The sequence below is a fragment of the Pseudochaenichthys georgianus genome, unplaced genomic scaffold (genome assembly GCF_902827115.2).
Source record: "Pseudochaenichthys georgianus unplaced genomic scaffold, fPseGeo1.2 scaffold_1530_arrow_ctg1, whole genome shotgun sequence".
NCBI lineage: Eukaryota > Metazoa > Chordata > Actinopteri > Perciformes > Channichthyidae > Pseudochaenichthys > Pseudochaenichthys georgianus.
Genome location: NW_027262366.1, coordinates 4,604 through 28,996, shown reverse-complemented (window position 1 = coordinate 28,996; position 24,393 = coordinate 4,604). Strand labels below are relative to the sequence as shown.

General features: G+C 50.2%; 1 protein-coding gene across 1 annotated transcript; it reads right to left on the bottom strand.

Annotated features, from left to right (window-relative positions):
• Positions 1-349: 349 nt before the first annotated feature.
• On the bottom strand, positions 350-24,152 carry LOC117441166 (REST corepressor 1; the record flags this gene model as incomplete). The annotated part of the gene is made up of 9 exons (XM_034077371.1): positions 23,681-24,152; positions 23,521-23,580; positions 23,034-23,114; positions 10,463-10,515; positions 10,031-10,192; positions 9,802-9,920; positions 7,831-7,903; positions 1,377-1,427; positions 350-496 (listed from the first exon to the last, which is right to left on the bottom strand). Coding segments are annotated over exons 1-9 (915 nt in total), but the record flags the coding sequence as incomplete, so codon positions are not given.
• Between the last annotated feature and the right edge of the window lie 241 nt (positions 24,153-24,393).

Below are 24,393 nucleotides of genomic sequence, written 5' to 3'. Positions count from 1 at the left end.
ACAGGTGAGAGACAGACAGGAGAGAGACAGACAGGTGAGAGTCAGACAGGTGAGAGTCAGACAGGTGAGAGACAGACAGGTGAGAGACAGACAGGTGAGAGTCAGACAGGTGAGAGTCAGACAGGTGAGAGACAGACAGGTGAGAGACAGACAGGTGAGAGTCAGACAGGTGAGAGTCAGACAGGTGAGAGACAGACAGGTGAGAGACAGACAGGTGAGAGTCAGACAGGTGAGAGACAGACAGGAGAGAGACAGACAGGAGAGAGACAGACAGGAGAGAGACAGGCAGGTGAGTCAGACAGGTGAGAGACAGAGAGGTGAGAGACAGACAGGTGAGACAGACAGGTACCTGTCTCTTGATGGAGACCAGCTGACAGTCCAGCTGTCTGAGGAGACCCTGAGGCGGCTGAGAGGACAGACAGACGACATCCTGCTGGTTCAGGAACATTCCTCTGGGGGGCCGCTTCTTCATCCGCTGAGACGCCTTGCTGCCCACCTGAGGACAGACAGGTAGCAGACAGACAGGTTACTGCTGCCCACCTGAGGACAGACAGGTAGCAGACAGACAGGTTACTGCTGCCCACCTGAGGACAGACAGGTAGCAGACAGACAGACAGGTAGCAGACAGACAGACAGGTAGCAGACAGACAGACAGGTAGCAGACAGGTAACAGACAGACAGGTAGCAGGCAGACAGGTAACAGGCAGACAGACAGGTAGCAGACAGGTAACAGACAGACAGGTAGCAGGCAGACAGGTAACAGGCAGACAGACAGGTAGCAGACAGACAGGTAGCAGACAGACAGGTAGCAGGCAGACAGGTAGCAGGCAGACAGGTAGCAGGCAGACAGGTAGCAGACAGACAGGTAGCAGACAGACAGGTAGCAGACAGACAGGTAGCAGACAGACAGGTAGCAGACAGACAGGTAGCAGACAGACAGACAGGTAGCAGGCAGACAGGTAGCAGACAGACAGGTAGCAGACAGACAGGTAGCAGACAGACAGGTAGCAGACAGACAGGTAACAGACAGACAGACAGGTAGCAGACAGACAGGTAGCAGACAGACAGGTAACAGACAGACAGACAGGTAGCAGACAGACAGGTAGCAGGCAGACAGGTAGCAGACAGACAGGTAGCAGACAGGTAGCAGGCAGACAGGTAGCAGACAGGTAGCAGGCAGACAGGTAGCAGGCAGACAGGTAGCAGGCAGACAGGTAGCAGACAGGTAGCAGGCAGACAGGTAGCAGGCAGACAGGTAACAGGCAGACAGGTAGCAGGCAGACAGGTAGCAGACAGACAGGTAGCAGGCAGACAGGTAGCAGGCAGACAGGTAGCAGGCAGACAGGTAAACAGTGAGAAAGGTTCATTTTCCTCACCTTTAAACTAGCTGCTGGTTTGACCTCCGACCTCTCTGATCCAGAACTCACCTGAAACAGTCAGTAAAGTCAGTAAACAGTCAGTAAAGTCAGTAAACAGTCAGTAAACCGTCAGTAAACCGTCCGTAAAGTCAGTAAAGTCAGTAAACAGTCAGTAAAGTCAGTAAAGTCAGTAAACAGTCAGTAAACCGTCAGTAAACCGTCCGTAAAGTCAGTAAAGTCAGTAAAGTCAGTAAACAGTCAGTAAAGTCAGTCAACAGTCAGTAAAGTCAGTCAACAGTCAGTTAACAGTCAACAGTCAGTAACCAGTCAGTAAAGTCAGTAAACAGTCAGTAAAGTCAGTAAACAGTCAGTAAAGTCAGTAAACCGTCCGTAAAGTCAGTAAAGTCAGTAAAGTCAGTAAACAGTCAGTAAAGTCAGTCAACAGTCAGTAAAGTCAGTCAACAGTCAGTAAAGTCAGTCAACAGTCAGTTAACAGTCAACAGTCAGTAACCAGTCAGTAAAGTCAGTAAACAGTCAGTAAAGTCAGTAAAAAGTCAGTAAACAGTCAGTAACCAGTCAGTAAAGTCAGTAAACAGTCAGTAACCAGTTAGTAAAGTCAGTAAACAGTCAGTAAACGGTCAGTAAAGTGCGAGCAACGCGAGCAGCCCGACCAACAACCAACCACATGAATGTCCCGCCCCGGACATACAAAGCAAAGCATTCATGCTACATCCATGCTGGCTAAATATACTGTCTCTGCTGCTAGCTGTCCATTCAAACGAAGTACACTGGATATGAACTCCCCAAACAGGCGAAAACCTACCCGTTTCCCCCACTGTCTCTGCCCCCTCCCCCCACTGTCTCTGCCCCCTCCCCCCACTGTCTCTGCCCCCTCCCCCATGCCTGGCTCCTCCGGTTTGTATCCCGGTATGTTCCCTACCGCCACGATCATTTTCTCCTGCTTTTGTTGACATATGGGAAATAACTGCGGTCTGGCTCTCCCAACATACACCCGGTTTGATTGGCTACTGCTTGTACTGTCAGATTTACATACGAGGGATTTGATTGGCTGACGCCTCCGTCGAGGCGGCAAAAGTAGAACATTGCTCTACTTTTGCAGCGAGCACCTCGAGAGAAGCTACGCTTTTCTCCCACAATGCAGTTCGGCGAATTGTGATTTCACCCCATTCAAAGTGAATGGGGTGAAGGGGCCGCCGTGTGTAGGGGCCGTCAGTAAACAGTCAGTAAACAGTCAGTAACCAGTCAGTAACCAGTCAGTAAAGTCATTAAACAGTCAGTAAAGTCAGTAAACAGTCAGTAACCAGTCAGTAAACAGTCAGTAAAGTCATTAAACAGTCAGTAAACAGTAAACAATCAGTAACCAGTCAGTAAACAGTCAGTAAAGTCAGTAAACAGTCAGTAAACAGAAGTGTACCTCCTTCTTGTCGTCTTTGTTTTGCTCGATTTCGCAAAACAAAAAAAATCTAGTTTTGACTAAAGGGTTAGGGTTAGTAAACAGTCAGTAAAGTCAGTTAACAGTAAACAGTCAGAATACAGTCAGTACACAGTTAACAGTCAGTAAACAGTCAGTAGACAGTCAGTAAACAGTTAACAGTCAGTAAACAGTCAGTTAACAGTTAACAGTCAGTAAACAGTCAGTTAACAGTTAACAGTCAGTAAACAGTCAGAATACAGTTAACAGTCAGTAAACAGTCAGAATACAGTCAGTAAACAGTTAACAGTCAGTTAACAGTCAGTAAACAGTAAACAGTCAGTAAACAGTTAACAGTCAGTAAACAGTCAGTAAACAGTAAACAGTCAGTAAACAGTTAACAGTCAGTAAACAGTCAGTAGACAGTCAGTAGAGCAGGGGTGGCCAACCAGTCAGAGGTTAAGACCCACATTTGTTCTCTGTTACCGCAAAGAGCCACATCAAACACACAGTCACTGATACCGCTAGTTTCAGTTTTTTGTTTTCTGGAGACAAGATTTCAACCACGTCACTGATGTGTTTGTGTGGCATTGGGATATATATGTTTTAAATCCTCTGGAGCAGAGAGGAGCTGTGGATCATTGTTATTGATTAGTGCATCAGTGTTTCTTAGGGTCAAAAACACTAAACTCACAACTTCAAATGAAAGCGTTTAGTTTATTTAATAAAAGAGCACATGTTCAATGTGAAAAGTGACAGTAGTTATAGATTATTTACAATTTGGTGCTATATATATTTAAAAAAAAATTATATATTTTTTTTAAACACCTTGAATTTCAGGGGCAATGGTAGGGATAGTGTTTAATCAACGATAGGTTTCCCCCCCTCAAAGGTGATTGGCTCTTGGGCCAAATTAGACACGCTGTCATCCTCTCATAGTGACACCTGACACCACACATACACACGTAGGGAGAGCCGGGACGAAAGTAACACGGGACGAAAGTAACACGGGACGAAAGTAACACGGGACGAAAGTAACACGGACCAAAGTAACACGGGACCAAAGTAACGCGGGACCAAAGTAACGCGGGACCAAAGTAACGAGGGACCAAAGTAACACGGGACCAAAGTAACACGGGACCAAAGTAACACGGGACCAAAGTAACACGGGACCAAAGTAACGAGTGACCAAAGTAACACGGGACGAAAGCAACACGGGACCAAAGTAACACGGGACCAAAGTAACGAGTGACCAAAGTAACGAGTGACCAAAGTAACACGGGACCAAAGTAACACGGGACCAAAGTAACACGGGACCAAAGTAACACGGGACCAAAGTAACATGGGACGAAAGCAACACGGGACCAAAGTAACACGGGACCAAAGTAACACGGGACCAAAGTAACACGGGACCAAAGTAACGAGTGACCAAAGTAACGAGTGACCAAAGTAACACGGGACCAAAGTAACACGGGACCAAAGTAACACGGGACCAAAGTAACATGGGACGAAAGCAACACGGGACCAAAGTAACACGGGACCAAAGTAACACGGGACGAAAGCAACACGGGACCAAAGTAACACGGGACCAAAGTAACACGGGACCAAAGTAACACGGGACCAAAGTAACGAGTGACCAAAGTAACGAGTGACCAAAGTAACACGGGACCAAAGTAACACGGGACCAAAGTAACACGGGACCAAAGTAACATGGGACGAAAGCAACACGGGACCAAAGTAACACGGGACCAAAGTAACGAGTGACCAAAGTAACGAGTGACCAAAGTAACACGGGACCAAAGTAACACGGGACCAAAGTAACACGGGACCAAAGTAACATGGGACGAAAGCAACACGGGACCAAAGTAACACGGGACCAAAGTAACACGGGACCAAAGTAACACGGGACCAAAGTAACGAGTGACCAAAGCAACACGGGACCAAAGTAACACGGGACCAAAGTAACACGGGACCAAAGTAACACGGGACCAAAGTAACACGGGACCAAAGTAACGAGGGACCAAAGCAACACGGGACCAAAGTAACACGGGACCAAAGTAACACGGGACCAAAGTAACACGGGACCAAAGTAACACGGGACCAAAGTAACGAGTGACCAAAGCAACACGGGACCAAAGTAACACGGGACCAAAGTAACACGGGACCAAAGTAACACGGGACCAAAGTAACATGGGACCAAAGTAACACGGGACCAAAGTAACACGGGACCAAAGTAACGAGTGACCAAAGTAACACGGGACCAAAGTAACACGGGACCAAAGTAACACGGGACCAAAGTAACACGGGACCAAAGTAACACGGGACCAAAGTAACATGGGACGAAAGCAACACGGGACCAAAGTAACACGGGACCAAAGTAACACGGGACCAAAGTAACGAGTGACCAAAGTAACATGGGACCAAAGTAACACGGGACCAAAGTAACACGGGACCAAAGTAACACGGGACCAAAGTAACACGGGACCAAAGTAACGAGTGACCAAAGTAACATGGGACCAAAGTAACACGGGACCAAAGTAACACGGGACCAAAGTAACACGGGACCAAAGTAACACGGGACCAAAGTAACACGGGACCAAAGTAACATGGGACCAAAGTAACACGGGACCAAAGTAACACGGGACCAAAGTAACACGGGACGAAAGTAACACGGGACCAAAGTAACATGGGACGAAAGCAACACGGGACCAAAGTAACATGGGACGAAAGCAACACGGGACCAAAGTAACACGGGACCAAAGTAACACGGGACCAAAGTAACACGGGACCAAAGTAACACGGGACCAAAGTAACGAGGGACCAAAGTAACACGGGACCAAAGTAACACGGGACCAAAGTAACGAGGGACCAAAGTAACACGGGACCAAAGTAACACGGGACCAAAGTAACACGGGACCAAAGTAACGAGGGACCAAAGTAACGCGGGACCAAAGTAACACGGGACCAAAGTAACACGGGACCAAAGTAACGAGGGACCAAAGTAACACGGGACCAAAGTAACACGGGACCAAAGTAACACGGGACCAAAGTAACGAGGGACCAAAGTAACGCGGGACCAAAGTAACACGGGACCAAAGTAACACGGGACCAAAGTAACACGGGACCAAAGTAACACGGGACCAAAGTAACGGAGCGATTTTATCCGAGCCCAAACAACTTTGACCGGCCAAATGACGTCAGAATTATCAGCACTCGGTACTGAACAGACCTACTAAATATCAGGTTAACTGTCAGGAGTAGCTAGTGTTGTCACGATACCAAAATGTTGGTTTCGATACCAAGTCAAGAATTGCGATTCCGATTCTTTTTCGATACTTTTCTTAAAAAAAGGGAAACAGTCTTAAATGTAATTATTGTGCTTTATTTCACACCAGAACCAGAACACACACTTTTAAACAATGAGAACAATAAATAAAATAAATGACAAGAATTCGTATTAAATCAAATTAATCCATGTCTCACAGACGGGCCTCGTGGTGTCCGGAGGCTGGCCCTCACTGTCAGAGATATCGCTCAAATACTTCCACATTTCGCTTCTGGCGTCTTTTTTGTCAACAAGCCGAGAAGCAGCGGCAGTTGCACTCCCACTCGCAGCTTCTCCTTTTCTCACATGCTCTGGCAGCTAGCGCGTGCACGAGAGAGGGGAGGCACTTGAGCGTGCACGAGAGAGGGGAGGCACTTGAGCGTGCACGAGAGAGGGGAGGCACTTGAGCGTGCACGAGAGAGGGGAGGCACTTGAGCGTGCACGAGAGAGGGGAGGCACTTGAGCGTGCTCGAGAGAGGGGAGGCACTTGAGCGTGCACGAGAGAGGGGAGGCACTTGAGCGTGCTTGAGAGAGGGGAGGCACTTGAGCGTGCACGAGAGAGGGGAGGCACTTGAGCGTGCACGAGAGAGGGGAGGCACTTGAGCGTGCACGAGAGAGGGGAGGCACTTGAGCGTGCACGAAAGAGGGGAGGCACTTGAGCGTGCACGAGAGAGGGGAGGCACTTGAGCGTGCACGAGAGAGGGGAGGCACTTGAGCGTGCACGAGAGAGGGGAGGCACTTGACCGTGCTTGAGAGAGGGGAGGCACTTGAGCGTGCTTGAGAGAGGGGAGGCACTTGAGCGTGCTTGAGAGAGGGGAGGCACTTGAGCGTGCTTGAGAGGGGCGGGACAGCAGGCACGGCTGCAGGGAGTGGAAGCAGAGCGCTGAACACACACGGCTCTTATTAAAACGGCGATTTCTCACCGGAGTACTTTCCCCGTCATTCTTAAAGTACCGATACTAATGAGACGGAGAATCGTAAGGTTTTTAACGGCAGGGTATCGCGGTACCTTTCAAGTATCGGTACACCGTGCAACTCGAGTCAGGAGTCAGTGTCTCTCCCCCAAACTCACACAATTCGATATGAACTGAAGAGCCGCATGAAACTAGGCAAAGGGCCGCGGGTTGGCCACCCCTGCAGTAGACAGTCAGTAAACAGTTAACAGTCAGTAAATAGGAAACAGTCAGTAAACAGTTAACAGTCAGTAGACAGTCAGTAAACAGTCAGTAAACAGTTAACAGTCAGTAGACAGTCAGTAAACAGTCAGTAAACAGTTAACAGTCAGTAAACAGTCAGTAAACAGTTAACAGTCAGTAAACAGTCAGTAAATAGCAAACAATCAGTAAACAGTCAGTAAACAGTTAACAGTCAGTAAACAGTCAGTAAATAGGAAACAGTCAGTAAACAGTTAACAGTCAGTAAATAGGAAACAGTCAGTAAACAGTTAACAGTCAGTAAATAGCAAACAGTCAGTAAACAGTAAACAGTCAGTAAATAGGAAACAGTCAGTAAACAGTGAACAGTCAGTAAACAGTAAACAGTCAGTAAACAGTTAACAGTCAGTAAACAGTCAGTAAACAGTCAGTAAACAGTTAACAGTCAGTAAACAGTTAACAGTCAGTAAACAGTAAACAGTCAGTAAACAGTTAACAGTCAGTAAACAGTTAACAGTCAGTAAATAGGAAACAGTCAGTAAACAGTAAACAGAAGTGTACCTCCTTCTTGTCATCTTTGTTTTGCTCGATTTCGCAGTCGCTGGGAGGATTTTTGTCCTCAACTTCATTTTCACTGAAACAGTTACAAATAATCAGAAAACATCCCATGACTGTTAGAGATGTATACAATTATACCTGTTTCCTGTTGGTGTGTGCTACCTGTGCAGGTGTCATGTTACCTGGTGTGTTACCTGTGCAGGTGTCATGTTACCTGGTGTGTTACCTGTGCAAGTGTCATGTTACCTGGTGTGCTACCTGTGCAGGTGTCATGTTACCTGGTGTGTTACCTGTGCAGGTGTCATGTTACCTGGTGTGTTACCTGTGCAGGTGTCATGTTACCTGGTGTGTTACCTGTGCAGGTGTCATGTTACCTGGTGTGCTACCTGTGCAGGTGTCATGTTACCTGGTGTGCTACCTGTGCATATGTCATGTTACCTGGTGTGCTACCTGTGCATATGTCATGTTACCTGGTGTGTTACCTGTGCAGGTGTCATGTTACCTGGTGTGTTACCTGTGCAGGTGTCATGTTACCTGGTGTGCTACCTGTGCAGGTGTCATGTTACCTGGTGTGCTACCTGTGCAGGTGTCATGTTACCTGGTGTGTTACCTGTGCAGGTGTCATGTTACCTGGTGTGTTACCTGTGCAGGTGTCATGTTACCTGGTGTGTTACCTGTGCAGGTGTCATGTTACCTGGTGTGTTACCTGTGCAGGTGTCATGTTACCTGGTGTGTTACCTGTGCAGGTGTCATGTTACCTGGTGTGTTACCTGTGCAGGTGTCATGTTACCTGGTGTGTTACCTGTGCAGGTGTCATGTTACCTGGTGTGCTACCTGTGCAGGTGTCATGTTACCTGGTGTGCTACCTGTGCAGGTGTCATGTTACCTGGTGTGTTACCTGTGCAGGTGTCATGTTACCTGGTGTGTTACCTGTGCAGGTGTCATGTTACCTGGTGTGTTACCTGTGCAGGTGTCATGTTACCTGGTGTGTTACCTGTGCAGGTGTCATGTTACCTGGTGTGTTACCTGTGCAGGTGTCATGTTACCTGGTGTGCTACCTGTGCAGGTGTCATGTTACCTGGTGTGTTACCTGTGCAGGTGTCATGTTACCTGGTGTGTTACCTGTGCAGGTGTCATGTTACCTGGTGTGTTACCTGTGCAGGTGTCATGTTACCTGGTGTGCTACCTGTGCAGGTGTCATGTTACCTGGTGTGCTACCTGTGCATATGTCATGTTACCTGGTGTGCTACCTGTGCATATGTCATGTTACCTGGTGTGCTACCTGTGCAGGTGTCATGTTACCTGGTGTGCTACCTGTGCATATGTCATGTTACCTGGTGTGCTACCTGTGCAGGTGTCATGTTACCTGGTGTGCTACCTGTGCATATGTCATGTTACCTGGTGTGCTACCTGTGCAGGTGTCATGTTACCTGGTGTGTTACCTGTGCAGGTGTCATGTTACCTGGTGTGCTACCTGTGCAGGTGTCATGTTACCTGGTGTGCTACCTGTGCAGGTGTCATGTTACCTGGTGTGTTACCTGTGCAGGTGTCATGTTACCTGGTGTGCTACCTGTGCATATGTCATGTTACCTGGTGTGCTACCTGTGCATATGTCATGTTACCTGGTGTGCTACCTGTGCAGGTGTCATGTTACCTGGTGTGCTACCTGTGCAAGTGTCATGTTACCTGGTGTGCTACCTGTGCAGGTGTCATGTTACCTGGTGTGCTACCTGTGCAGGTGTCATGTTACCTGGTGTGCTACCTGTGCAGGTGTCATGTTACCTGGTGTGTTACCTGTGCAGGTGTCATGTTACCTGGTGTGTTACCTGTGCAGGTGTCATGTTACCTGGTGTGCTACCTGTGCAGGTGTCATGTTACCTGGTGTGCTACCTGTGCAGGTGTCATGTTACCTGGTGTGCTACCTGTGCAGGTGTCATGTTACCTGGTGTGCTACCTGTGCAGGTGTCAGCTCACCTGTCGTCTCTCTCTCTCTTGTTTTTTCGTGTCTGTCGGTCCATCAGACTGGTTTTACTGCGACTTTTCTTCCAGGAGTAATAAAACCGAACCAGACTGGCCATGGTCTTATCAGGTAACTGAGAGGGAGCAGAAACACAGCATGACATCAGTGATACTGGTCTCACTGGTTTCATCTGGTTGTGGTGTTTGGTTCTAACTGGTTTGGATGGTATGGACGGACTGGTACCATCTGCTGGATGCGGTGGAAGCTCTTCCCATGGAAACTGAAGGCCTGTTCAAACAGAACTCGGTCCTCCACCGTCCACTCGTCAGGAAACGGGGTGAAGTTGGGCAGATCCGCCAGAGACTTTTCTACGTTGTGTTTGTGCCAGAAGAGCATCCCCAGAGCCTGGACAGAGGTACATCCATCACACACACACACACACACACACACACACACACACACACACACACACACACACACACACACACACACACACACACACACACACACACACACACACACACACACACACACACACACACACACACACACACACACACACACACACACACACACACACACACATAACACATCTGCATACACACCTGAAGGGTGCAGCTGATCCTGATCCATCACACAAATATTTTAAAGTTTACACACAAATGAAAGGTTTACCTGCTCCATGTTGTAGCCGTGTCTCTCTTTGGCGATGGCAATGTACTCGTCCACTGGAACAAAAAACACACCGATTACACACCTGGATCACACACACCTGGATCGCACACACCTGGAGCGCACACACCTGCATCGCACACACCTGGAGCGCACACACCTGGATCACACACACACCTGGAGCGCACACACCTGGATCGCACACACACCTGGATCACACACACAGATCACACTAGTGTTAATTTCGCTGACTAAAACTATGACGAAATATGTTCGTCAACGACCTTTTTTCCATGACGAAAACGAGACGATGACGAGACGGCACCGACAGCAGTAAACAATAACTGTAACGAAATCATCATGCAATATCGTTGAAGAAAAGTGACGAGACGAAATATTATCAAAGATAACGTTACAGCAGCTGTGTGTCTGTGCTGCGGCTGGGCAGCAGCTGTGTGTCTGTGGTGCGGCTGGGCAGCAGCTGGGTGTCTGTGGTGCGGCTGGGCAGCAGCTGTGTGTCTGTGCTGCGGCTGGGCAGCAGCTGTGTGTCTGTGCTGCGGCTGGGCAGCAGCTGTGTGTCTGTGCTGCGGCTGGGCAGCAGCTGTGTGTCTGTGCTGCGGCTGGGCAGCAGCTGTGTGTCTGTGCTGCGGCTGGGCAGCAGCTGTGTGTCTGTGCTGCGGCTGGGCAGCAGCTGTGTGTCTGTGGTGCGGCTGGGCAGGAGCTGTGTGTCTGTGCTGCGGCTGGGCAGCAGCTGTGTGTCTGTGCTGCGGCTGGGCAGCAGCTGTGTGTCTGTGCTGCGGCAGGGCAGCAGCTGTGTGTCTGTGCTGCGGCTGGGCAGCAGCTGTGTGTCTGTGCTGCGGCTGGGCAGCAGCTGTGTGTCTGTGCTGCGGCTGGGCAGCAGCTGTGTGTCTGTGCTGCGTGCACCGGTACATTTGAATTACACCAGGCAGCGGCACACTGTGAACTGTCAGGAAGACTCGGATCTAACTCATGGTCTAACTAACCTTATTCAACAGAAAATAAAATGGCAATGTTACAAGCTGGCTCTGCTTGTAACATAAGGACAACAGTTCCACACCGGAGTTGTCCAAAACAATCATTTATTTTATGCAACACAGCGGTTACAACCAACAATAACACAGAACAGAGGAGCGGTGTCCTGCTGCACCGAGCAGGGCAGCTGAGAGCGAGCGAGAGCCTGGTCTGCGCCCTCTGATCTACTGGAATCAAGTCCCACAGGTGGGTCCCATCACTGCTGATTACAACAAACACACAGGTTACAGCAGCACCACCTGGTGGGCAACCACAGGGTTGTCACCCCCCCCCCCCCATAAAAGAAGTGTCCCCAAGACACTGAAACATCCAAACCAATAACAGAGCTTATACTTACAGCTAATACATGAAACAAAGCTTACCCAGGTGTAACTGTTACCCTCGTTTACCACTGCCTACTTTCCACATTCACCAACTCAGCAACCCGGCACCCTGGAAGCAATTAAAGAGCAGGAACACGCTGGAAACTAGATGTGAAAACAAGAACAAAACCACCTTAAGGTACAGCTCTCGACAAAGCATCAGCCATCACATTTTCGGAACCTTTGAGATGTTGGATGTCCAAATGGAAAGGCTGTAGGAATAGGGACCATCTCATTAACCGCTGGTTTGGGTTCTGCAAAGACTGCAGGAAGGTCAGGGGATTGTGATCTGTGTATCACTATTGGCCTATAACCACTCCCTGTATACACTTCGAAGTGCTGCAATGCCCAGATCAATGCCAGCGCCTCCTTCTCTACAATCGAGTAGTTCAACTGGTAGGAGTTCAACTTGCGTGAGAAGTAACTGACCGGGAGCTCCATACCAGAGGCATCTTGCTGTAATAACACGGCATCGGCACCCGTCTTACATGCATCCACTTTAAGATGAAAAGGTTCCTCAAGACGCGGGGCTCTCAGCACTGGAGCGCCAATTAGGAGATCCTTAACGTCCTTGAAAGCCTCCTGACACTGAACTGACCAGTTGAACTTCATCCGTGGACTTATCAGGTCAGTCAAGGGAGCAACAACCGAGGAGAAGTTTTCACAAAAACAACGGTAATAACCTACCATGCCAAGAAAACGAGCCAACTCCTTCCTGGTGGTAGGCTTCCACTTGTGCCCTTACTGGACGCACAGCCCCTGACCCACGACCTTACCCAGATACGTCACTGTGGCCTTAGCAAACTCACACTTGGCCAAGTTCACAGTGAGATTTGCCCAGACCAGGCGATCAGACAGGGCCTGGGTGCGCTGCAGGTGCCCTGACCATGTGTCGCTGAACACCACCGAATCATCTAAAGACACCCAGAAACCACACGGTTCATCAAGCGCTGGAATGTAGCCAGTGCGTTTCTAAGACCAGATGGCATGACCGTGTAAGAGTGCAACTCTAGGCGTTATAAAGGATGCCATTTCCCTGGCCGTGGGGTCAGTGGTACTTGCCAGTAACCTTTAAGAAGATCAAACTTGCTTACAAACTTAGCTGCGCCAACTTGACCCACACAATCCTCCATCCGAGGTGGGGGAACCATCTGGCTTGGTTACAGCATTTACCTTGCGAAAATCAGTACAGGGTCTAAAGGTTCCGTCAGGTTCAGCCAGTAACAAACCTGGTGAGGCCCAGCTCGAATGTGAGGGTTCTGCAACGCCATTATGCAGCATGGATGCAACCTCTGACTCGAGTTTCTGTAAAACCGCTGTCTTATGGGCGTAACCTCTCCCACGTCAATGCCATGTTCCACCAGATGCGTCCGTGAAGGAACATCTGAAAACAGGGTAGGATATGACCCGATAAGAGAGCACACATCATCGTGTCTAGACCGTGGCAAATGTGCCGCTTTAACTTCTGCTTCGCTTCCTGAACAACACGAGAGAAATAGGGCTTTCACAGTTTTATGAGGCACAACTGGGTGCACCTCGCCCTATCTGGCGTGGAGATGCCATCATTCTGATCTGACACCTGACGCACCACAGAGTAGGGTCCCGACCACAGAGTAGGGTCCCGCACATTTTGCCTGAAAAGGGGAAGCAACTAAAGGCAACAAGGCCAGCACTGGATCCCCAGGGCTAAACGTGCGGTTCTCCGGTCACACAAGGTCTTCATTGTTGACTTTTCTCCAACTTCACCTGGGCCTGCCGAACCGCTTCAAAGAGACGCCGTTTGAAACCATTGACATACTCCCGCAGGTTGGCTGCTGGATCAGGATCTCCCAATGCTCTTTTAGTGCTGCTAGCGGGCCCCCAACAAGGTGACCGAACACCAGGTCATTGGGGCTGAACCAGTGCTCGACTGTACCACCTCCCTTGCCGCCAAGGCAAACCTTCTTCCCAGTCACGATTCAACGCATTGCAGTATGAACGTAACAAGGACTTCAGTGTTTGGTGGACCCTCTCCAGTGCCCCCTGGCTCTGTGGACGGTAAGCGCTCGAGGTCACATGTTTCACATGAAGTTGTCTCGTACTCTGCTTAAATACATGTGAAGTGAAGTTAGTACCTTGGTCTCTGAATAACTTTCGGGATACCAAAGATGGAAATAAACTGACTCCGTTTTTTCACCACAGACTTAGCTGTAAAGTTCCTCAATGGATAACGTGTGGACGGACACATCACCGTCAGCAGATATGAACTCCAGCCTTAGACTTGGACAATGGGCCAACAGTCAATCAGCAGACGATCAAAAGGGGAGGACACTGCCGAAATAGGAGACATAGTTTGGTTAGGTTTACCCGTTAATTGACAAGTCTTAATAAAGACAGAAAGCGTCCTCTTCAATCTGGGCCAGTAGAAATACCGCAGCTCTCTGTATGTCTTCTGCACTCCCAAGTGACCCGCAGCATCACCATGCGCTGTTTCAATACCCTTCCTCTCAGCTCGTCTGGTATGACAAATTGAAATATTGCTTCCCCAAAAAAAACCTCACCGTGAGGCGACCATTTCCAATACCCCCTCTTGTAAGAAATACCCATGGGCTGCACTGAGGATTTCCTCAGCAGGGCGAACCTGGGACAAGAGCTCCTGCTAAGTGGGATCCTCCTGCTGCTGCTTGGCCAATTCACAACGAGAGACAGACGATGGACCCACAGCTGGCGCCAGAACAATATTCTCAGAAATGACTTTTTTTATCTTGTGCTTTATAGGTCTGGGCTCGTGGTACTGCACAAGCTGGAACTACCTTTGGCAGCAAGCTCGCCCCTCACTGGCTTAGAGGACACCACTGGCTTAGAGGACACCACTGGAGAAAGAGGACACCACTGGAGAAAGAGGACACCACTGGTGAAAGAGGACACCACTGGAGAAAGAGGACACCACTGGTGAAAGAGGACACCACTGGTGAAAGCAGCATCAGGCCACACTCTGCTGCCAGCCAAGTCATTTCCGAGGATGGCTGCCACTCCAGGCAAAGATGGCCGGACTCCCAAGTAGTCTCTAAGTGGTCAGTTCTGGCTCAGGCTCTTGAACGCCTCGTGAGTGAACAGGTAAAGGAGTTTCTATGTAACCATGACATCCTGTCTGAGCATCAGTCAGGCTTCAGAAAGCAGCGCAGCACCATCACTGCCACGATGAACGTGTGAACGATGTGGAGAGTATCTAGATCAGTGGTTCCCAAACGGTGTGCCGCGGCACACTGGTGTGCCGTGAGGCAAGTCCGGGTGTGCCGTGGGATTTTGTGACAACCATACGTTATTATTGCAATATACAACTACACAAAATTAATTATTTTTTTATTTACTATATCAGTACTTTGTAGGTTTATATGTACGTAATCTGCGCGACTTGCGCGTCCACATCTCCACCTGCAGTGCTGCATAAACATGGCTGAGTCAGCGATAACTCTCGAGGGGTGGAGGACGTATGCCCATTATTTTGAGTTCATCCGAAGAATAGACAGGAAGTGACGGTGAGGTGCAAACTGTGTCCAGGCCAGCTGCTATCCACTGCTGTAAACACCACGTCAAACCTCAACAAGCACCTGCAAAGAACACATACTACGGTGGAGCTACCGCACACGCTATGTGTTTGTTTATATCAGTCTGTTCTTCTTCTCTGTCTTCCGGTTGTTGCCTGTTTTGAATGACGAATACACACTACCGCCGCCTGCTGGTAAGGAGAGTTATTGCCACTTACGCATGCGCAGTTCGTACGTGCTCGGCTGAAGTCTTTGCGGTGTCTGGTTCCAGTGCAACACATGGCCAACACGCAGGAGAACACGCCGACGCAACAGAGTGAGCAGAGATAGACTGCGCAAAATATACAGATAGCAGGAGACAGAGGACAGCCACGGTCAGATAGCAGGAGACAGAGGACAGCCACGGTCAGATAGCAGGAGACAGAGGACAGCCACGGTCAGATAGCAGGAGACAGAGGACAGCCACGGTCAGATAGCAGGAGACAGAGGACAGCCACGGTCAGATAGCAGGAGACAGAGGACAGCCACGGTCAGATAGCAGGAGACAGAGGACAGCCACGGTCAGATAGCAGGAGACAGAGGACAGCCACGGTCAGATAGCAGGAGACAGAGGACAGCCACGGTCAGATAGCAGGAGACAGAGGACAGCCACGGTCAGATAGCAGGAGACAGAGGACAGCCACGGTCAGATAGCAGGAGACAGAGGACAGCCAAGGTCAGATAGCAGGAGACAGAGGACAGCCACGGTCAGATAGCAGGAGACAGAGGACAGCCACGGTCAGATAGCAGGAGACAGAGGACAGCCAAGGTCAGATAGCAGGAGACAGAGGACAGCCACGGTCAGATAGCAGGAGACAGAGGACAGCCACGGTCAGATAGCAGGAGACAGAGGACAGCCACGGTCAGATAGGAAAACATTCAGGATGGAAACTGAACTAAAGAGAACATTTGAAACTTTAGCAGTCTGCGTGATCTGCCTGCAGGGAGGGGCGGGCCGGCCCTGCGAGTAAAGTAACGAGTTACTTTATGTAGAGAGTAACGAAGTAGTGTAATACTTAAGTAATATGTAATATATTACTTTTTTTTAGTAACGACTCTGCTGAAATGTTACATTTATAATTTGTAGTTCAGGACCATGGACAATGCAGCTTCCTTGCATTGACAGTTATCTGTGCTGAATTTCCTTTGTCTCATTTTTAATGTTGTGACCTGTCTGGTTTAAATGAGTGTGTTGCTGCTTTGATGAAGCCTAATTTGATAACGTTTCAAATTCATTTCTGAAATATTTCGTTACTAAATATTTCATGAGTAATATAGTTGTCTTTGTTACATTTTATTTGGCATTTGTAAATAATTATGCACATTTACAGATATTTTACATATGAGTGATAACACGTGTTATCAGGGCTATTTTGCACAATAGGTGTGCCTTGAGATTTTGACTTGTCCTTTGGTGTGCCTTGGGCACAAAAAGTTTGGGAACCACTGATCTAGATGATAAGCAGAGTTGAGCAGCTCTGTTTGCTGACCTGTCCAAAGCGTTGGACACGTGGATCATCTCATCTCAAAGCAGAGGCTGCTCAGTGTCGGCATGTCCAGCCGTGCAGTGGCTGGTCTGAGAACTGCCTCTCTGAAAGGCCCATGTGTTCACTCTGATGGGCTGTCTTCTGAGTGGGTACACATCACTAATGGTGTTCCTCAAGGCTCTGTGTCAGGCCCACTTTTATTCTCCATCTGCATCAACAGCTCAGGGGAACATGTGGATGAAGCTACTTCACATCATGCGGATGATCCCGTGATGTTCTGAGAGGTCCCTCATTCAGGAGCTGCTGTTACATCACAGGCTGCTTCTGACACGACTCAGACTCAGCGCTCTGAACTAACGCTGCTTCTAATGTGGATCAAACCAAGGTCACGCTCTTTCTAAAGCTGAACAGACCCAGAGCCTGCTGTAGATATTGTAACTACGCAAGGACAAGTGCTCAAAGTGGTTCCTGTTACAAACACCTGGGTGTCTGCTTGATGGTCGTCTCTCCTCTCACCCTCAGGTCTCTAACCTGCTGAGGAGCTGAGGGTGAGGCTAGGGTTCTTCTCCAGGAACACGTCCTGCTTCTCCTGGAGGCCAGGAAGAGGCTCTGTGACCTTTGACCTGTGCTGGACTCTGGGGATCTGGTCTATCTGAATGCACCGGCCCATTGGCTGGTCCAGTTAGATGCTGCGTATCACAGCGCTCTGAGATGTGGGACAGACTGTAAAGCATTAACCCTTCACTGCACCCTGTGTGCAAGGGCTGGTCTGCCTTCACTACCTGCACGGAGGCTCAGTCACTGGGACACGTTCATCTATAAAGCCATGTTAGGGAAACTTCCATCTTATATCTGCTCCCTGATCTCACGGAGAATTGTAAGTGGCTCCTGCCTGAGATCGCATGCTGTGGTTTATTAAATGTGCCAACTGCTAGGACTGTCTGAGGGAAGCAGCTTTCAGAGGCAGCTCCTCTGTCTGGGGACAGGCTGCACATTAAACTGAACAATCTGGTGCCACTAAATGTTTTAAAGCTCGGTTGGATGCTGCTCAACCGGAAGCTGTTGGTACCTGTTCATGTGGATCATTATGTACATGATGCTGATGACGTCCTTTTGTTGTTCTGTTGATGTTTGTATGTTTCATGTGGAACTGCTTGAGCAGCTCTCCCTTGAAAAAGAGATCAATGATCTCAATGGGATTCATCTGGATAAATAAAGGTTTGAAATGAAATGAAATGAACAACACCAACCGATGCTTTGGAGCAGACAGCAACTGCATCCCCATTGCCTTGAACCATGCACCACTTCCAGCGTCCCTTACCGAGGGAGATGGAAGAACAGCCTCACTTATGTCTGAATCCATAGCACCTGTGTCTCTCAGTATCTTAACTTTTGTTCACTTCCTTGCAGACACATAACCCTCGTATGAAAGGGGCATACCCTGGATCAATTTCATCTGCCAGCTGGGAGGGGCGGGGCTTCACCTCTGGCTGGGCCGTAGTCAGAAAGCGCAGCAGCAACTGGTTGCGGGGTAGTATAGAGTTTAACCGCAGCTATAGCCTCATCCCTAGCACCTGGGGGGAGGAGCTGCCAGGGCAACAGGCCTGGGAAACGGAACATTTTGGAGTCCCTTGGTTTTTGCAAGTACTGGGCATTCCTTTTTCTGGTGTCCTTTACCCAAACAAAAGTAACAAGTACTTGGATCTACTTTACCTCTGGGGTCCCCCAGTCGAATCTCTCCCCTGAATGAATCGTGTGTGTTAACGTGTATTCATCAGCTAACACCCCGGCGTCTGTTGCATTTTTAACCTTCTGCTCATTCAGGTACGTAGCAACGCGTTCTGGAAGGATATCTTTTAATTGTTCAAGAAGGAACAGTTCCCTCAAATCATTAAGATTTACTACTTCGGAAGCCGTGACCCACCGATTACATTTCATCGTCAGCTCCCGAACAAGTTCCACATAGGTCTGTCCTTCTGACTTCCTTAGCGTCCTGACGGAAGGCCTCAGGCACCAGCTCATAAGCTTTCAGCACTGCAGCCAATCCCTTAAGTAATCTTCACCGTCAGCCGTACTGAATGCAGAACGTCTTGAGCCCTGCCAGTTACCGCACACTGTAACAGCAACGTTTCCTCTGAAGCAGACCTGTCGTCTTCGGCCAAGTCGCTCAAAAAGTCCAGAAAAATAATCTACAGTCTTCTCCTCGAATTTCGGTAACAACCTCAAGTTATAAGCTCCATCACAGGAAGCTGGGGACACCCCAGAAGAGAGCTTACCCTCTTGGACCAACTGGTAACGCTCTTGTTGCAATTCAGCTTCCCGCACCGTCTCAGGGTCCTGGTCACGAGCTCCGTCTCAGGGTCCTGGTCACGAGCTCCGTCTCAGGGTCCTGGTCACGAGCTCCGTCTCAGGGTCCTGGTCACGAGCTCCGTCTCAGGGTCCTGGTCACGAGCTCCGTCTCAGGGTCCTGGTCACGAGCTCCGTCTCAGGGTCCTGGTCACGAGCTCCGTCTCAGGGTCCTGGTCACGAGCTCCGTCTCAGGGTCCTGGTCACGAGCTCCGTCTCAGGGTCCTGGTCACGAGCTCCATCTCAGGGTCCTGGTCACGAGCTCCAGCCCGGTCCTCCCCAAAGTCAAACAAAGAGAAACCTGCACTTCTCTGCCGCTCTGGATTTATATCTGCCTTCGCCAACTCCTCCTCGGAGCCATCATCGCCGGCCCCTGCTGGCAGAACTTCTTGCAGTAGCAACTGGGCCTGTAACATAGTCACTATGGTGTCTTTACGCCCCTGCTTTGGAACGTCTACCTCAAAATGCTCTGCAGTCTTTACCAGCTGGTCTTTAGTGCATGTTCCAGTCGTTCCACGCGGGGACACTTCACAGCAGCTGTCAATGGAGCCATGATTATGCAAAGTCCCTTGAACCCGGTGCACAGACCCCTACAGATATATATTGTTGTTTCACTCTGGAATACCTCTCCCCCAGCCGACTGCCTACCCCATACTAGCCACCTAGTCTCACCCTAGTCTTCATGCATGCCACGCCAGGTGTTCTAAACACTTACCCAATGACCCGGTAAAGACCCAGCGAAGCCGTTACTCACCAAGACAGCCACGGACGTGTCGTGTACCCATGACAAACAAATGTCGAATCATGTTTATGCACAAAAACAACAAACCAACAAGCTCCCCTGAAGGAGATGTTGCTTATGCCCATCAGGAAGGGTACTCCAAAGCTACTCCTTAATGCCCCACACCAGCAACAACCCGTCTACACAATCAAGTAAACAACCATCACCTGGTTCTTGGGTCGGACGAGCCCCTCATGCTGCAAGCTGGCTCTGCTTGCAACATGAGGGCAACAGTTCCACACCGGGTTGCCCAAACCAGGAGCGCTGTGCTGCTGCCCCTAGCAGGGCAGCTGAGAGAGAGCCTGCGAGCAGGGCAGCTGAGAGAGAGCTTGCGAGCAGGGCGGCTGAGAGAGAGCCTGCGAGCAGGGCAGCTGAGAGAGAGCCTGCGAGCAGGGCAGCTGAGAGAGAGCCTGCGAGCAGGGCAGCTGAGAGGGAGCCTGCGAGCAGGGCAGCTGAGAGGGAGCCTGCGAGCAGGGCAGCTGAGAGAGAGCCTGCGAGCAGGGCAGCTGAGAGAGAGCCTGCGAGCAGGGCAGCTGAGAGAGAGCCTGCGAGCAGGGCAGCTGAGAGGGAGCCTGCGAGCAGGGCAGCTGAGAGGGAGCCTGCTCTGCGCCCTCTGATCTACTGGAAGCAAGTGCCATCACTGCTGATACAACAAACACACAGTCACAGCAGCACCACCTGGTGGACAGCCACAGGGTTGTCACGGGCAACAACAGGGCTCGGGAGCAGTGGTCGCGTTAACCGAATACCCCCGTCAGCGCGAGTGAGTGATACATTGTGCACTCGACGGGTAATAATGGATTATGACGGACATGTTACGATCCCGTCAAAATGACTGACAGCGGAAACGTCTAAAGCCACACTGCGTGGGAGAAAGAAACGATGTGATATTTGGGCCCATTTTCGCTGCAATGAGGCGGAGAGAGAAAGCGAATGCATTGTTTCATCAGACGGGAAGCAGCTGGTTCACCTGATGCTCTGCAGAGCTGCTCAGTCACTCAGCCGGAGTTTCATCAAAGATATCATCTTATTGTGAAATACGTTTGACTAAAATGACAAATGATTGGTTTTGGCTACTTTGACTGAAATGTTCTGATGACTGAAAAAGACTCAACCGTTTTCTTCGACTAAAATGCTCAGACTTTTAGTCGACTAAATCTTGACTAAATAAAAACAGGATGAAGGTGACTAAATATGACTAAAACTAAATTAAAAAATAGCTGACGAAATTAACACCTGGAGCACACACACCTGGAGCACACACACCTGGAGCACACACACCTGGAGCGCACACACCTGGATCACACACACCTGGAGCACACACCTGGAGCACACACACCTGGATCACACACACCTGGATCACACACACCTGGAGCGCACACACCTGGATCACACACCTGGAGCACACACACCTGGAGCACACACACCTGGAGCACACACACCTGGATCACACACACCTGGATCACACACCTGGAGCACACACACCTGGAGCACACACACCTGGATCACACACACCTGGAGCACACACCTGGATCACACACCTGGAGCACACACACCTGGATCACACACCTGGATCACACACCTGGAGCACACACACCTGGATCACACACACCTGGAGCGCACACACCTGGATCACACACACCTGGAGCACACACACCTGGATCACACACACCTGGATCACACACACCTGGAGCGCACACACCTGGATCACACACCTGGAGCACACACACCTGGATCACACACACCTGGATCACACACCTGGAGCACACACACCTGGATCACACACACCTGGATCACACACCTGGAGCACACACCTGGATCACACACCTGGAGCACACACACCTGGATCACACACCTGGATCACACACCTGGAGCACACACACCTGGATCACACACACCTGGAGCGCACACACCTGGATCACACACACCTGGAGCACACACACCTGGATCACACACACCTGGATCACACACACCTGGAGCGCACACACCTGGATCACACACCTGGAGCACACACACCTGGAGCACACACACCTGGAGCACACACACCTGGATCACACACCTGGAGCACACACACCTGGAGCACACACACCTGGATCACACACACCTGGATCACACACCTGGAGCACACACACCTGGATCACACACACCTGGATCACACACCTGGATCACACACACCTGGAGCACACACACCTGGAGCACACACACCTGGAGCACACACCTGGAGCACACACACACCTGGATTACACACCTGGAGCACACACACCTGGAGCACACACACCTGGAGCGCACACACATGGATCGCACACACCTGGAGCACACACACCTGGAGCACACACACCTGGAGCGCACACACATGGATCGCACACCTGGATCACACACACCTGGAGCGCACACACCTGGAGCGCACACACCTGGATCACACACCTGGATCACACACACCTGGAGCGCACACACCTGGAGCGCACACACCTGGATCACACACCTGGATCACACACACCTGGAGCGCACACACCTGGAGCGCACACACCTGGATCACACACCTGGAGCACACACCTGGAGCACACACCTGGATCACACACCTGGAGCGCACACACCTGGAGCACACACACCTGGAGCACACACACCTGGATCACACACCTGGATCACACACCTGGAGCACACACACCTGGATCACACACACCTGGATCACACACCTGGAGCACACACACCTGGATCACACACACCTGGGGCACACACACCTGGATCACACACACCTGGGGCACACACACCTGGATCACACACCTGGATCACACACCTGGAGCACACACACCTGGGGCGCACACACCTGGAGCGCACACACCTGGATCACACACCTGGAGCACACACACCTGGATCACACACACCTGGAGCACACACCTGGAGCACACACACCTGGATCACACACCTGGAGCACACACACAGATCACACACACCTGGAGCACACACACCTGGATGACTTACATTGAGTCTGGAGCAGAGCGCTGCTCGGGATCCACACCAACATGCCGAGGTTCTCTCTGAGGTGAGCCTCCTGCGCCACGTCTAAACACACACACACACACACACACACACACACACACACACACACACACACACAGTTTGTTCCTTTGTGAGAAGTGACCGCACTATCATTTCACATTATTCATATCTTGGGTTTCTCTGTAACTTCCTGTGAGTTCTCTCAAACTGGAGTAAAAACAGGAACACATCCAGTCACACACACACACACACGCGCGCACACACACACACACACACACACACGAAGAGATCTGGTCTTGTGTAATAACCACTAAAATGACATATAATATAATGTAATCTAATGAAATTAATAATAAGTCAGTCTGGACCAGAGTTCTGGTTCTGGACCTCGGGACACTCCTCTGTACTTCAGAGGTGTTCGAGGCTACCTCTCCGCCCGCGGTCCACCGAGCCCGGTTTACTCTCTTACCCGGGTCAAAGTCCGGAACCACGGCCTGGTACTGCGTCCCGACCCGCATCCCCCCTCCACCTGCACACAGAAACACACGGTGGTGCTCAGAGTACGGACAGTACCACACACAGCACTACACACAGCACTACACACAGTACTAGTGTTCGAGGCTACCCACCATGCTCCTCGTCGCTGCTGGACCCGGAGCCTTCTTCTTCCCAGCAGCTGCTGGTGGTTCCATTCCCAGACAGGCTCTTCCCGGCGGGGAGGCCCGCTGCCCCGGGGCCGCTGCCGCCGGCCCGGCCTCTCCTCTTCCCCTCCGGGTTCCTCTCCAGCATCGCCGGCATCAGGAGAACCGAGGCTAACAGCTAGATGCTAACTCAGGCTAACAGTTAGCTTAGCTGCGAATAGCTAACAGCTAAAGAGCCGAGAGATGCTAACACTCTGAACCCGAGAGACTGACGCTGCACACCGGGGACTGAGTTCCGGAACCAGCCGGACAGAACCGGACCGACACACAACTCAACACGCACGCACGCACGCACGCACACACACGGCCGGTCAATAAAGTGAAGAGAGAAACACACTGCAACTGATCAGCTGAGTTTGTTCCTGGGTGTGTGTGTGTGTGTGTGTGTGTGTGTGTGTGTGTGTGTACGTGCGTGTGTGTGTGTGTGTTAAAACTTCCTGAGTTTACATCTAGGATCTAAAGTGAATGTGTTTGATACACAGAGTTTAATAACAGACAATAAATACAGGAAGAGGAAATAAAAATACTTTAAATAATAACTGATTAATATTCTAATATACAGGAAGTGCACAGAGCACAGAGAGTACAGGGAGTACAGAGAGTACACAGAGTACAGGGAGTACAGAGAGTACAGGGAGTAC